The following is a 16,429-nucleotide window of genomic DNA, read 5'->3' as shown; positions in this document are numbered from 1 at the left end:
TCACTACTTTTTGGGACCCCCTATATTTGCCAGTTTCGTCGCTTTAATACTGAGTTGAATTTTATTTTATTTTATTTGTATAAGAACATAACAGTCGTACATGATTTAATATAAAAAAGTTCTAAAATTCACTACGACCACACAACATGTTCTATTATTAAAAAAAGAAAAACAGCATATAAAAAAACAAGCCTCACAATGAAATTGAATATTGAAACTAGATTCTGACTCTGCAGAGGGTACAAATCCAAACTCCGCAGTCAGCAGATTAAACCGGTTTGAAAAACATAGTTTATTTATTACTATTTATTTTATTTAAAATAAAGTTTATTTTTTGTAACATAAATGCATTCACTGTTTTTTTTTAATTCTCCATATATCTACTTTTCCAGTTTCTGGCAACACTCATGATATCGGGACGATATTATCGGATAATGTGAAAGGGCAAATTGTGTCCGATATCGGATATCGGCTATCGGCTTCCGATATCCGATATCGGACCGGACAATGTGAAAACGCTCTTACTCGTATAAGTCAATTTTGTGAGTAAAAGGGTGGACTTGTGAACGACCGTTGCCGTTTTAATATACGATAATATATAATAGATTATTATAAATATATTATATTGTACATATTATATACATTTACAAAACTTAGAAGATAATATTGAGTGATATCGAGCGATAATCTTTAATCGCATTTCATTCGTAAAGTTTAGCAGTTGTGCAAGGCACCTAGTACTAATGACACAATAATATGGCAATGGCAACATTATTAGAAATGTCAAAGCTGTCAGCTTGCATGTCGGTGCTTCGGTTTTTTGCCAATCATCGCAGATTTTCCGCAAATCTCACAGTTTTTACAATAAAACAAAGTCAATTGTTTATTAACGTGAATAATTCAATTGCAGCTTCTTTCACAGGAAATATATTGGTAAGTATTTAATATTAATTATTGCTATTCAAATATGGTGTTTGGCATAACGGAATTAAAAATAAATTTATAAAAAGGCGGTATCCAATTATACGCTTAAAACTTTTCAGCCACGTATAATTACGTGTACGTGGTATGATTTCGATAATATTTTAACACATTATTTACTGCAGGATCTAATAGGACTGCACTTTCGGTGTCATTTGACAGATATCATAATTATTGACCGCAAAATTCAAATTTTTGTTGACTTTGTCTTTGTATTACTCCTAAACTTTGAAATTATCTCGTAAACCATGTTACTTTAATATTGTCTAAGAACAATGAGTTATATTAGAATAATTTATTTAACAGAAATGTTCATAGATCTTCTCTTATCAGGCAATATATCATAGTACATAATATAATACCTATCTATTATCTATACACTGAGGATGATAGTACACTGCTCTTAAGTGTCTGTTATGTGTTATGTTACATTAATATATAGACACTAGCTTTCCGCCGGCGGCTCTGCCCGCGGTTTCAAAGAAAAATTCGCGTAGTTCCCGTTCCCGTGGAATTTCCTCCCATTGAATTCATTCCCTCCCTTCCCGTGGAATCCCGTTCCGGGATAACACCTATCCTATATTACTCGTGGATAATGTAGCTTTCGAATGGTGAAATAATTTTTAAAATCGGTCCAGTAGTTTATGAGCCTATTCATTACAATCAAACAAACAAACAAAGTTTTCCTCTTTATAATATTAGTGTAGATTATCATATATTTCTTTGGATATTGGCTGATTTAATATTTATTATTATTGAAGATTTATTTATAAAATATGTATAGATAGAAATTGGGATCATATATAAACCACAACTAAAGTGGAAAACAAAGTTTGAACTAAACATATCAACAACATAAAGGTTTGCAGTAAAAGATCCTAAGTAAAATAAATGACAAACATTAGATTAACTATATAAATATAATCAGAATAGATACTCATATATTATTTACATTAGTAAATAGCAATGTTCTCTCCTAAACGCTGAATCAATTTTTATTTGAATAGTTCTTTAATTTTTATCTCAAGTCATCTTTTATCTCAATGACCCAAATTCAATTGCTATATTTTAGTTTGGAGTTCAACTTTTTTTATCAAAAGTTGCATAATGCATATGTAATTCCAAAAAATGTATATTGCATATTGTTCTAGTTGTGAATTATTTTAGTAATAACTTTTAAAAATTTAAAAGATTAATTTTTTCCATGGTTGTCTTTATTTTTGAATCACTGTCTTGTTTCTTCATAAAATGTTATTATAGGCCGGGAGATAATAACCGAAATTATTGGGTCATTTGTACTAGTATGGCGGTTCTTCAAGAGTACGCAATGACAAAAAGAAAAATGATGGTCACAGTGCTGGTTGCGGGCGCGGCCGCGCCGCGCCGCGGCGGCCCAATCGCGTGGGTGTTTAGTCGAACTCGTCGAATAAATTACGAATGCCGCATTTGCACCCAACAATTGCCTTTTTCCAAGCCCTGCGCTTAGTTCCTCCTACAAATTTTGAACATTCACGCCAAAATATCGAAGGACTGTTATGTATATTATTGAGGTTTACCTACCCAACGTTTCTATCAGTAGAAAAGCGTTTATTTTTATTAAGACGTACAAGTAATATACAATTGACCGCAAATAATGCTAGTAATTAATTCACTACATTCTTATCGATGCATTTAATTTATAGTACTTCTTCTACTTGCTAATAAACCGGATCATGTGCAACATAAGAATGTAAAGAAAACATAAATTAAAAGTTCTGCAGGTATATAATGGATCAAAAAATTATCTTACGATTTACTAGACGAAGTCATTCAAGATAAAAACTTAAGGTCCTATTATTTAATGGATTGCTGCACAACATCTGCATCTTTATGTAAATTCAAATATTTTCTGGTCAGAGTACGCATTGCATAATGATTATCATCAAGTAATCAAGCAATTACAATCAAATAAAAAAAAATACAACTTTTAAAACAAATTAATTTAATAAAGATTAGAAACACACGTATACTTTATAACTAGATCACTCTTTTTACGGTACAACTTTACGAAAAGTTTTGAAAATATTGTTGTGCATGTCAAAGAAAATCATTGATTTTGTGATTTTTTTAACACTATCATATTAGGTATATTCAATTAAACATATTTGCTAGCTTCTAATATTTTGTAATTCCAATTGAAAGATACCGTGTAAAGTATAACTTAATGATCTAGCTTTCCACCCGCAGCTTCGCCCGCGCAGTCAAAGAAAAACCCGCATAGTTCCCGTTCCCGTGGGATTGCCGGGATAAAACCTATCCTATTTCCCGGGGTAAAAAGTAGCCTATGTCTTTTCTCGGGTATCAAAATATCTCTATACCAAATTTCATGCAAATTGCTTCAGTAATTAAGGCGTGATTGAGTAACAGACAGACAGACAGAGTTACTTTCGCATTTATAATGTTATTAGTATATTAGTATGGATGACGTATACATAATAAATATCATATATGTATTTCTGGAAGTAGACCAATAGCATTATCAAAGTCAAGTGATAACTCGGTGATGTCGCATCTATTTAATTGGGCATAGCGAAATCGTAGTTGTTAGTCATAAATTTAATCGATTCCAATTTTCTATAATAATTTTAATAAAGAACTTGTTATAGTAGTAGATAAAATGATCGGCAACTAGCACTGGCCGCTATTATTTATAACGCGCTTTTATTATGACAGTTAAAAGACGTGGAATGCCAAAAAAAGCACGTTTTCCCACGAGAGCTTCTTCGAGCATTGTTTTGCTTAGAATATAAGTTCAGTTCGGAGCTCGTGCCGGCCAGTCGGTGGCCACTGTCAGTGTGGTGTGTACGATGAGATCGTCCAGTTATGTTCTCCTGGTGTCAGTGTCCGTGTGTTTGCAGTGCGCTCGCGCATCGTCCTCGACGCCGTGGAACATGAGCTTTGCCTACCCGGAGGTGCGACGCGATGAGACCGTGGTCGACGACTATCATGGAACTAAGGTTGGTTTTACAATTTATCTCGCTCCACGTTTAACGTGTATCATTAATATGATCTAGTACATTAAACATGTACTTTATCAATTACTGTTCTACTAATGAGACAATTATTAAATCAATGGTTCATTAGGTCGTTTGATCGCTTTTCAGAGGTCGTGTTTTTTTTTAATTCGTAATCACGAAAGCAACAATATTTTTATTAAACTGGTACCGAGTAGTGTAGTGATTGAACGTGATGTGAACAAAAAAACAATATTGATTATCGGCAAACAATTCCGTTTCGTATTTTTAATTGCTTGATTACACTCTTGTTTGCTCTGTATTTTTTACCTGTTGTTTACTTTATGCTGTAAATGCATTTGGTATCAATTGCTATCGTATAGTTTAAATAAAAACAGTAAAGTAGATTTACCGAATTATCTTTAATAATATTATCTCATATAAAGCTTTTAGATTGAGCTCTACATATTTAGGGCCATATTTATTTTTAACAAATAACAAAACAGTGGGAAATAGAATAGGTACGAGTATATAGGTACACGAGTTTTTATCGTTTAATAAGTATAATAATCACTTTCCGTAATTTTGGAAAGGGCACTGTAGGTTAAGTGCTAACTTACATCGCGATAATATAGAAAATTAACCACTATAATAATAAACAGAGTACTAGAATAGAATAAAGTAAAGAATACAGTACCTACCTACTACGGTACTATCCAATATTTTCATTGCAGATAATATACCTAATCTACTATTGTTACTAGTAATAGAATATCTATACATATAATAAATCTGTAGAAGGGTCAATTCTGTACATTGAAAATATTGGAAAAATAAATAGCAGGGGGTGTTACTGGATCGATACCAAACCCAAATATGTGATAAAAAAAATTTTTGTCTGTCTGTCTGTCTGTCTGTCTGTCTGTCTGTCTGTCTGTCTGTATGTGAAGGCATCACGTGAAAACTAGCGGTTCGATTTCGATGAAACTTGGTACAATTATACCTTATTATCCTGGGCGTAAAATAGGATACTTTTTATCCTGGAAAAATACGTAGAAAAAAATTAATCTTAATTTTTCAGTTTTATCCATAGACGTCCATAGACGTTCTGTAGAACCGCGAACACACGTTGCATATTATTATAGGCCTAGCCGTATTTGGGAATTGGGTCCAATAGATATTTATAAGATTGTATTGTCAGAGGTACCTACTCAAAATGGAGAAATAAACCATCCACGCGAAGACCGACATCCGCGCGGACGGAGTCGCGGGCGGAAGCTAGTTTCGAATATAATTACTAGTTTCTCCAACCACGTTCTATATATTACCTTGTACCTAAACCTCTCTATTATGAAAATGTGGTCAAGATCGATCGGTCAGGCTTCGTTGAAATGTCGTTTAACGTATACCTACATAATAAACTAGATACGTAGCCGCGTTTATATAAGTACGTTTATACAACCCTAGGAAAAATCGTTATAAATAGGTACTAATTTTCACCATTCAACATCAAAAACATCTTCTAACTCTCAAGTCTCAATCCTTTATTCAATTGTTAAAATACAACATGATTATTAGGATTTGGATTATGGAAGGATACTCTAACTCAGAAACTACTAGGCCAACGTGGTTGCTGATAAGGGTTCTTGAAAATGATATCGGTACCTATTATGCAAAAATAGAAGAAAATACTAACATACGATACATACAAATATTAAAAGTCATTTTACCACCGACGAAAGATATCATATAGGTACTATTATAATGGTGTTTTCAACAAAGTACGAAGACATCAAAAAATTTAAAAAAAGGAAATTATACAACGCATTAAAACGAATGATTTCATTGACCTCTAAAAATCATAGTTCATAACTTGTTTATTTTTTGTCGACAAAAAGTTTGCCAGCGAAATTATAATTTAAAAGAAAGACTGGTTTATATAAATCAACAACCTCATAACAATTAACTAAACGAATATTTTGAGAACTAGCGAATTAATTCCATGATATAAGAAATATTGTATGAATTACGTCTTCGTTTGCGTATGTACGCTTTTGGCGCTCATTGTATTGGAAAAGCGTTGTGAATTAAATTTAATGCTGTTTGCAAAACATTTCTGGAAGTTTCTTGTTTCACCTGTGAAAGGTTGTTTTGATTGAGAAAATTTTTCTTCAATTTCATTTGAGACTTATTGAATATACCTTGTCTTATTCGAGTTTTTTTTCTCATGATACGAATCCGTGGAAAGGAAAATTCTCGAGAAAACAGGAAAAACTTAACTTTTTGTTATATATCTTTCACATAAGTTTAATACTATGATATTTGCTCAGATAGTAGACCCCTACCGATGGCTCGAAGATCCAGACTCGGAGGAAACAAAGGCTTTCATAGAAGCCGAGAACAAAATAACGCGGCCGTTCCTGGACTCGTGCCCAGTGAAGAAGGACATAAACGAGCGGCTGACAGAACTATGGAACTATCCAAAGTATTCCTGCCCCTTCAGAAGAGGGGACAGATACTTCTTCTTCAAAAACAGCGGTCTACAAAATCAAAAGTAAGTACGCATGAAATTTTCCCTTTATTGAGTGTGTTTTAGGGCGAAATTTCAGGTGGCTGAATCGAAAAATGAAATATTATTTTCGTTTTTTTCTTCCGATTTTATTCTGTTGACTCAAGATCGGAAGCACTAAACTTCTTTACACATGAAACATATAATTTTTATCAATAATTATTTCTCGACTCTGCAACAATTTTACCACAGGTTACCTTTCATAAAATAAGTAATTTTTCAAGGTTTGAACGTAATATTAATGTTTAACCCTTCAAATAACCCCTAACAATGTGGTTTTCAGCGTCCTCTACGTGCAAGACAGTCTGGACGGGGAACCGCGCGTGTTCCTGGACCCAAACAAGTTATCTGAAGACGGTACGGTGGCGCTCTCCGGGAGCCGTTTCACGGAGGATGGCAATACGTTCGCGTACGGGCTATCTGCCAGCGGCTCGGATTGGATCACCATACACATGAAGGATGTGGCCACTGGTAAGGATTTAAAAAAGTCCTGTTAGTAATAAACAGGCTTGATCGAGTCTCGTGTGTTCCTCGACCCCAACAAGATGTTTTTCTTTAAAATAAAATTTGAAAAATCTTCTTTGGCACTATTTTGAAGTGAAACTTCTTTATCGGGGTTGGAAAAAAAATTAAAAATTTAGTGTAACATTTTTTCGTTACGCGTTACATTTTTCTGTTACGCGCCATCTTTTTCTTATCCCTTCCACGCGTGATTCGACGTAGGTATTTCTGTAAAGTTTTATTTTTTTGAAAAATAAGGTCATAAAGAAGTTTCACTTCTCACGTGTGAACACTAGTTTTTAGTACTAGTTTAGTACTAGTTTTTTTATCAATGTGTATAGGTACTACTACCAGGAAGCTTTCCATAGAAACAAATAATTTTATTACGTGCTCGTTATCAGTAATCAAAACACCGAGCGGTGTCATAGCACTAACAATAATTCAATGAATTGATTTATTTGTTTTTATTCTTTGCGCGTGCCATTAATGTGGCTCCCGAGACAATCGTGAATACATTTGAATTTATTTAAATAAGAAAACAGATTTAAATAATCGTCCATACGAAAAATAGTAAACATTAAACTGTCAATAAATTATCACAAATGTTTTACGCTGTTATCTATTTGCGTCGAACACAAGTCATTTGTAGCGGGTTATTATTAGGTCCTCTTTATACAAGGTCCGATCTTATATCATGAGGTCAGTATTTTAGTCGTAGAGTTTCCCTATCGGTCGATCTGTTGTTTATTTACACACAATCGAAGGATTTCCTTTGAGGAAATGTACATGATGCGTGTGGCGTTGCGGGAATACTAACTAATGTTTAGTGGAGGTTAAAAATATAATGTTAGGGCTCGTTGTACACTTATATATATATTTTTTTTTTGTTTAAACAGCCTCAAAATTGGTAAAAATTCGATCTAGCTTATTCATAGACAACATCTTATGGACAAATTGTGAACTTATTTTGTATCTTCTCGCACATAATTTTAATAATAATAAAATAAATTCCTCATAATCTGAATAAAAAAAATATTTACAATTGCCGATTTGCCTAAAATAAACATTTTATTTGCAGGTGAAGATTATCCAGAAGTATTAAAGAAAGTCAAATTCGCATCTATGTCGTGGACCAAAGACAACAAAGGATTGTTTTATTCAGTAAGTATTTTTTACAGTATAAATTTTTCCATTTTTCTATGAAATCTGTTTCATACGATGTTTTTATTTATGCAATTATCACTTCACAAATAATACTGCTAATATCCTTTTATCACTGTAGACTACATATTATTACGTTCTAAATGAGTTAGTATGAAACTATGTCTTTAGAATATGTTTGAAAGATATTAGAAAATATGAAATAAGTGGGACCTTCATCAATCTATTTTACCTTTCAATAAATCATAATTATTGAACATTTGAAGGTGTAACACATTAAAGTACAATTTATTATTTAATAAATATTTTACTATAGTTATGACCATTTGTGAGCATAAAGGACTAAATAAATTGTTCGTTTGTTTGTTGTAAATAGTTATTTTTATTGTCTTGTACTAAGCAGAATGGACAACTCAATTATTTATTACAAATAACTTGTCCAAATAATACAAAACAATATGAAAATATATGTTCTGTTGTTGATTTAAACCGAATCCATGCCTTCTATTCTAAACGTTTTTATCGTGAAATGTTTATTAGGTACTTGGTATTAAACTCTTTTACAAGCATCCAATGTTTATGATATAGGTACACGTTTAATTTGTCGATTTATCATACGTCACATCGCCACATACAAAAATACTCTTTATCTTGATTTCAGCGTTACCCAGAACAAACGGGCAAAACTGACGGTTCAGAGACGGAAGTGAATCGTGATCAAAAACTCTGTTACCACCGTCTCAACACGCCTCAAGATCAAGATGTCATCGTCGTGGAATTCCCTGAGGAGCCACTATGGAGGATGTGAGTTTGTATTACGAAAGAAAGAATTTATTGTCGTCAACATATAAACATCACATAAACTGGTCACAATGTCACATACTAGGTGTGCGCTGCCAAAGTCAATTATTTCTTTAGCTCATGAATTAATTTTCGATCAACAGTGAAATTCATACGCGAATATGGACTGGAGATAATCGTGCGTTAGTGTCACTTTGTTAATACTGTTAGTGTAGAAATTGTACTCAGAGAATATGCATTCTTAATTTTAGTTTCATATTAATGTACAAAAGTTTCTAGTAGATAACAATGTTCAGCTGTATAAAGTATATTTTAAAATACATTTGAGCCTTAAATTAGACTATTTAACTGTGGAAATTCGTTGTAAATTTAATTTTCTTCTATAGTTGAAAATTCTTAATGAAAATAATTGTTGCAATTCAGATCACGTTATTGTATTTTCGTAAAGTAGTTTTGTATATATCAGAGATTAATTAAATTTTATTGTGAAGTAGAAATAACCATTCAACAAAACTACAATAAGTTCAACATTATAAAATTCAGTCGCCGATCCACTCACCCTTTACAAAGTAAGGGTTAAGTTAATAACCATAACCGTCCCAACCAAGAGTCTATTTACCTCAGATTTGGGCAGACTTTTAGTTATATTCCGGGGGTATTGTTGTATGACGTGATACTAAATAGCTGTCACGAGCGCCTAAAAACTCTTGGCTGGGGAAAAAAATAGCGTGAGCATCGAGCCCATGTGTGTGCGCCTAAAGAAGTAAATATTTATATTGTTATAAATTAATTCCCAACTGGCAACAGTGGGTGTTTATAAAAATGAGCAGAACAGCGGATTTGACACACTTTCCGTTAGGCTCTCGGACGTAACGGCCGTTTTGGTTGTGCTTAGTTGTGTTAATAATTATTTTGAGTCGATTATTATTTTATTGTTGAAAGTAGACATAATATAAAGTCATTTTGTAAGGAATAAAACCTTTATAGGTTGAATTTAAAAATCTTTAAGAATATTATTACGCGTTGTCAGTGGCGCGGAAGTGAGCGACTGCGGGCGCTACCTGCTGGTGTCGCCGGTGCGCGACTGCCGCGACAACCTGCTGTACTTCGCGGACCTCGCCAAGCACCCGGAGATCAACGACAAGCTACCCCTTACGCAGATTGTGCACAAATTCGAGGCCGACTATGAGGTACGGCATATTAACATTTTTCGCGCTAAATATTTAAATGTTGTTAGCAAATTTTGCACACATTTTAACCAGCGTATTACGATTTATCCTGCAAAAATCGGAGTAAGTTTTGCTAATTCTTCACACTGTAATTAAAGCAGGATGATGACGTGTTTTTTGCACTAACTTCGCATCTATAATAGTTGATGTGCTTATTGTATCGTTTTTTAAGACTACTTATAATTTATAAAAATAAACAATTCATCAAAATTATTTTATGAAAGATGAAGTAGTTAAAAATACCACCCTGAGCTTATATGCCTCGAAGGACCAGACAGAATATAGTTTATGATTAAACTTGAATAAAAATAATTCCAGAAGATCTTTAATTACATTTATAAAAAAAAAAATATTTAGGATATAACTAAAATGTTGTGCTTTTTGTTTACAGTACATCACAAACGAAGGCTCCGTGTGCATATTCCGCACGAACAAGAACGCGCCTAATTATAGATTAATCAAGATCGATTTGAACAATCCTGCCGAGGAAAATTGGGAGACGCTTATCCCTGTGAGTTTTAATATCTAATATTAAATTAATAGGACCATTTTATTCAACTTGATACATTTGTAATAGTATTTCTATAGAAAAATTAAGACTAAATGTTCTGTTTGGTTTTCAGGAACACCCTACTGACGTACTGGATTGGGCATCTGCTGTGGATCACGACAAACTAGTCTTACATTATGTTCGTGATGTTAAGGTATATATATCAGATATATTTTTATTATGTACAAAATATAAGCGAGCAGTATACCGTTTTTTAAACTATTGTTAGAGTACAGAAATAAGTTGCCTATAATTATTGTCCCATTCTCTTCATTTTCTATTATTTTAATTGTATATATTATGATAGTCTAATGTTGGCACGTCTAAAATGAAACAATGTTTTGGTTGAAGCCTTAATTTATTACACTTACAATATAATATTAATAATATATTTCATATTTTCCAGAGTGTACTCCAACTGCACAGTATGGCGAACGGAGAGCTGATACAAGAATTCGGCCTGGACGTGGGTTCCATAGTGTCGTTCTCGGGCAAGAAGGAGCAGAGCGAGATCTTTTACCACTTTATGTCTTTCCTGACGCCCGGCATCATCTACCATGTTGACTTTAAGAAGAAACCGTACACTCCAACAGTAAGATTTTGGTCGAAAATAAAAATTATCAAACAAAAATACATTTAGATTTTTCTGATTATTGTATCCTGATTAATCTATGTTTATCACTTATGTTTTCAGGTGTTTAGAGAAGTAACAGTAAAGGGCTTTGACCCAACACAATATGAGGCTAAACAAATTTTCTACTCAAGCAAAGATGGCACCAAAGTTCCTATGTTCATAGTGCACAAAAAGGTAAGATATTATTTGGCAGTTTTATAGTTCTATTTTAAAATAAATAATAAGAATAAACGACTTTTCTGAAATGACACCATTTTAAAATGTTAAATATTTGATGATTTCGTATTTAGGTGTTTTTTGACCCAGGTAGTTCCAGCTTTTTCCTTTAGGTCTGCATTTGTTGCTGTTATAATAATCAACTTAACAATTAGTCTCTATAAAATAGAGTTTTCAATATTATAATTAATGTATTAATGCATGCAGGGTATCGCGCTAGACGGCAACAACCCAGCGCTAGTGTACGGCTACGGCGGGTTCAACATCAACGTGCAGCCGAGCTTCAGTGTCACGCGGCTCGTGTTCATGCAGCACATGGGCGGCGTGCTGGCCATACCGAACATACGGGGCGGCGGGTTAGTGCCAGTGTTACTTGGATTTTAACTTATTTAGCTTAAAGTATCGGAATTTTACATTTTGGCTATTTAATAGACGTGGACGTGGTGGAAGCATTTTTTGGTCCTTCGAGTTTGATAAAATTTAATTGGAGACTAAATTGACAGATATTTAGCTAAAAGATAGGCCAAGTAGATTTATTAAGTTTTATGTTGCAAAAAAAACCCGTTGCCTGCCTTGTCACCCGTCATACACCCCCTCGCCTCCTACCCACGTCTCATCGACTGAGTGAGCACGCATAACTGCGTGAACCACTACATGTTTTGAGCAGCGATAAACTTTGTCGTTTGTCGTATCCAGAGAGTACGGCGAGCGCTGGCACAACGCGGGGCGGCTGCTGAACAAGCAGAACGTGTTCGACGACTTCCAGGCGGCGGCCGAGGAGCTGCACCGGCGCGGCTACAGCCGGCCCGCGCTCACCACGGCGCAGGGCGGCTCCAACGGCGGCCTGCTCGTGGCCGCCTGCATCAACCAGCGGCCCGACCTCTACGGCGCCGCGGTCGTGCAGGTCGGGTGAGTGCCCCCCCCACCCCCCACCCCCACCCCCACACACTACACCCGCCCGCGCTCACCACGGGCAACTCTAGTAAACATAGTCAATCATTTCCATACACTTGTAGCACGAAAATAATCAGATTTTAATTTCATTTACAGTGTTCTCGACATGTTGCGGTTCCAGAAGTTCACAATCGGCCACGCGTGGGTATCAGACTACGGTAGTTCAGATAACAAGACGCACTTTGAGAATTTGCTCAAGTATTCACCGCTGCACAATATTCAGCCACCGGACAATGGTATGTCGCAATTCTTCCCACAAGATTTATAATCTAAATTTTGTTAAAATTGTTTATTATACAAATAGAAATCGCGACATCTGTCTATATGTATATGTATGTGGGATGGTAAGATAAGATGAATGATTAATTGTTTCTGAACGTGTGTAAGATTAATTTCCGAACGATGATGAGAATAGAAGAACGATAGACTATAAGTGCAGAGAGCGAATGAAATCTTTCTCTTTTATTGGGATCGTGGGTGAAGACGGTTGTTTCTCTGTTATAAGTTATCTAAAAATTAAGATTGTGGTCTTAAAATAAATCTCAAAAAGTTCAAAAGCCGTGGCAACTTGTAACTAAAACATATCTATTTATATATTTTTATATATGTAATTATGTAATGGTGGCTGTTTTGTAAGTTGTCCTAAATAAATAAATAAATAAAAAAACGACGTGTGGCACTCGGGGACTGCCGCGGTAAAGCTATTGCATGCTATGCCTTCAAGCCACACCTCCGCCCGCCGGAGTGTTCTGCGCCGTGTCGGTTTTTTCGTTACGGAATTTCTCGATTCGGTCCCCGCGCTCAAGGCCCGCGATAGCTATGCAAGAGCTTAAAAAGTGTTTTTCATTCAGCCCCGATCCTACATGTATGTACGCGTTGCAGTGAGCCGCGCGGAGTACCCCGCGACGCTGGTGCTGACGGCGGACCACGACGACCGCGTGGTGCCGCTGCACTCGCTGAAGTACATCGCGGCGCTGCAGCACGCGGCCCGCGCCGCGCCGCAGCGCCGCCCGCTGCTCGCGCGCGTCGACACCAAGGCGGGCCACGGCGGCGGCAAGCCCACCGCCAAGATCGTGAGTGTACCGCACTGTAAACACTGAAGTACATCGCGGCGCTGCAGCACGCGGCCCGCGCCGCGCCGCAGCGCCGCCCGCTGCTCGCGCGCGTCGACACCAAGGCGGGCCACGGCGGCGGCAAGCCCACCGCCAAGATCGTGAGTGTACCGCACTGTAAACACTGAAGTACATCGCGGCGCTGCAGCACGCGGCCCGCGCCGCGCCGCAGCGCCGCCCGCTGCTCGCGCGCGTCGACACCAAGGCGGGCCACGGCGGCGGCAAGCCCACCGCCAAGATCGTGAGTGTACCGCACTGTAAACACTGAAGTACATCGCGGCGCTGCAGCACGCGGCCCGCGCCGCGCCGCAGCGCCGCCCGCTGCTCGCGCGCGTCGACACCAAGGCGGGCCACGGCGGCGGCAAGCCCACCGCCAAGATCGTGAGTGTACCGCACTGTAAACACTGAAGTACATCGCGGCGCTGCAGCACGCGGCCCGCGCCGCGCCGCAGCGCCGCCCGCTGCTCGCGCGCGTCGACACCAAGGCGGGCCACGGCGGCGGCAAGCCCACCGCCAAGATCGTGAGTGTACCGCACTGTAAACACTGAAGTACATCGCGGCGCTGCAGCACGCGGCCCGCGCCGCGCCGCAGCGCCGCCCGCTGCTCGCGCGCGTCGACACCAAGGCGGGCCACGGCGGCGGCAAGCCCACCGCCAAGATCGTGAGTGTACCGCACTGTAAACATTCTAATGAAATTAAATTAAAATATTGCATTGAAAATACATAGATACATATGACAATTTTTTAAGCTATTGCATAGCTTCTATCGCGGGCCTTGAGCGCGGAGACCGAATCGAAAAATTCCGTAACGAAAAAACCTCACGCTCCCCACTCCGACGGGCTCGGAGGTGTGGCTTGAAGGCATGCTATACAATAGCTTTACCGCGGCGGTCCCCGAGTGCCACACGTCTTTTTTTTTTGTGTGGTGTTTCTCAATGTTAGCCAGAAGGGCTTCTACATTTGAACGCGGACGCGGGGGTGAACTGAAGGTTCACCCTGGTAGCGACATGCGCTAGGGCGTCCCCCCTTGACGGGGATCTCGAACCTCGGCTTGGGCTGTCGCTCGAGTGGAGGAGGCCGGAAGGGCCCTAGTCGGACGGGACATATAACAAAGACAAGACTACAGAAACAGCAAAGAACGGCTTTATCGCTAGGTAGCGATCTCTACCAGGCAACCCAACAATCAGAGGAAATATAACAATATGATGTGGGTGGGCAAAAATAACGCAATACTAACACATTGATAAAATGTACAAAATAAAAATAATGAAATAAATAAATACGATAATTATAATTATATGATAATAAATAATAATTATACATACAACATTCTAGGGAAGCGCGCTCCATCTTAGGCCACATCTCAGCTTACTGTGGCCAAGCGCTCCCCTATTGTGCAATAAAAAAAAGAAACTGAACGCTGCAGACTGCAAGTTAACTACGCTATACGCAAGACAAAACTTCCCCGATACGCTATACGCAACGCCTCTAATACTGCTGCGAAACAAACGACGTTTTTACACGTCTCTAATGCTAACTAATGATTCGTTAATAATGTTGTCACTCGTTATCAGTAGGAAGAAATTATTTCAAAATTTTTCGTACAAATTAAAAATCTTAGAATCAAAATAACATTTTTTGTTTTTTCAGATTGAAGAACACACGGATATCCTGTGCTTCATGACACAGGCGCTCGGCCTCAAGTTCGAGAAGTGAGAGACACTGCCATATTTGAAAACAAAGTATTAAGAGTACCACGAGATGCAATAGTATTATGTAAATAAAGTGAACACAAACACATCTGTTGATTACCTCGGGTCTTGATTGATGAGACTGGTGATATTTGTTACGCATTGCTATTTTTTTATTAAATAAACTTTGTTTTTATTATATGCTATTTTATTTCAAACCTCCTCTTTATACAAAACTTTTTACTAGTGATAATAGACAAGTAATTTTATAAGAACAATACGAAAAGAACAATATGAACTTATGTACATACAGTACATAATATAGAAGTGTGAAAAAGTATTTATAAAAATTTTCTTAACACATGATTTTACTCGGTATTAATTGAACCAATCCTTAAACTTTTTATCATTTCTGTAATAAAGTTATATAAGACTGTTGCTTCGATCGAGTGGTCAAGAAAGCGCCATCTCGGTTTTGTTTATTCAAATTCAAATGTGCATCGTTAGGTACAACACAATATAAAAACTAAGTCGCTGTGCCGTCAGCACATTACAGCTTACAATTATTAGTGATACAATACATATTAATGTTATATGATGCATGCCCTAATAAGTAAGCTGTAATGTGCTGACGGCACAGTCGCTTTCTCTGTCCATGTCCCTATGTATACTTAAATCTTTAAAACTACGCGATTTTTATGTTTTTTTTTAATAGATACCTAGAGTGATTATATACCTAGAGTGGTTCCCAACTTCTAGAAAAAGCCTAGTCGTTAGATAGTCATAGCTTATTGCTTAAAAATCTGAATACATAAAAAAAAAAAAAAAAAAAAAAAAGTTCTTGTATCAGTTCTCACTATCGAGTTTAATACTTTTTCCATGCATTGGTTACAAAATAATGTAACACAAGTGAATTTAATCACTTGGCACTTAGGTACCTCCAATCCAAGATGAAAAACTAGTTTAAAAGAAATACTTTTATTTATTTTATCAAATGTATGTGAACAAAACTGAATGGCTGATAATTATGGGGCAAA

At 37.0% G+C, this 16,429-nt stretch overlaps 1 protein-coding gene across 2 annotated transcripts; it reads left to right on the top strand.

Annotated features, from left to right (window-relative positions):
* Window positions 1-774: 774 nt before the first annotated feature.
* On the top strand, window positions 775-15,591 carry LOC123691588 (prolyl endopeptidase). 2 transcript variants are annotated; one of them, XR_006751425.1, is made up of 17 exons: window positions 775-933; window positions 3,879-3,977; window positions 6,305-6,528; window positions 6,827-7,014; window positions 8,123-8,205; window positions 8,867-9,009; window positions 10,037-10,196; window positions 10,627-10,746; window positions 10,859-10,939; window positions 11,192-11,377; window positions 11,480-11,593; window positions 11,843-11,991; window positions 12,332-12,544; window positions 12,686-12,825; window positions 13,472-13,554; window positions 13,695-14,362; window positions 15,352-15,591. XR_006751425.1 is itself a non-coding variant. In XM_045636045.1 (16 exons), exons 1-16 carry the CDS (start codon window positions 781-783, stop codon window positions 15,415-15,417), a joined length of 2,310 nt encoding a protein of 769 aa, XP_045492001.1. In that variant the 5' UTR covers window positions 775-780; the 3' UTR covers window positions 15,418-15,591. The 2 variants fall into 2 exon arrangements, 1 of the variants encoding a protein (XP_045492001.1); XM_045636045.1 differs by lacking the exon at window positions 13,695-14,362 and having other exon boundaries at window positions 13,472-13,662.
* The last annotated feature ends 838 nt before the right edge of the window (window positions 15,592-16,429 follow it).

Source organism: Colias croceus, chromosome 1 (genome assembly GCF_905220415.1).
Source record: "Colias croceus chromosome 1, ilColCroc2.1".
NCBI classification, from domain to species: Eukaryota; Metazoa; Arthropoda; class Insecta; order Lepidoptera; family Pieridae; genus Colias; species Colias croceus.
Note: the sequence above shows the minus strand (reverse complement) of the source record. Positions and strands in the feature narration are given on the sequence as shown.

Coding starts and splice junctions, on each gene's coding strand:
- LOC123691588 (XM_045636045.1), top strand. CDS start 781: ATGTCAAAGCTGTCAGCTTGCATGTCGGTGCTTCGGTTTTTTGCCAAT. Junction 8,206..8,866: donor ACAAAGGATTGTTTTATTCA/GTAAGTATTTTT, acceptor TCTTGATTTCAG/CGTTACCCAGAACAAACGGG. Junction 11,378..11,479: donor AGAAACCGTACACTCCAACA/GTAAGATTTTGG, acceptor TTATGTTTTCAG/GTGTTTAGAGAAGTAACAGT.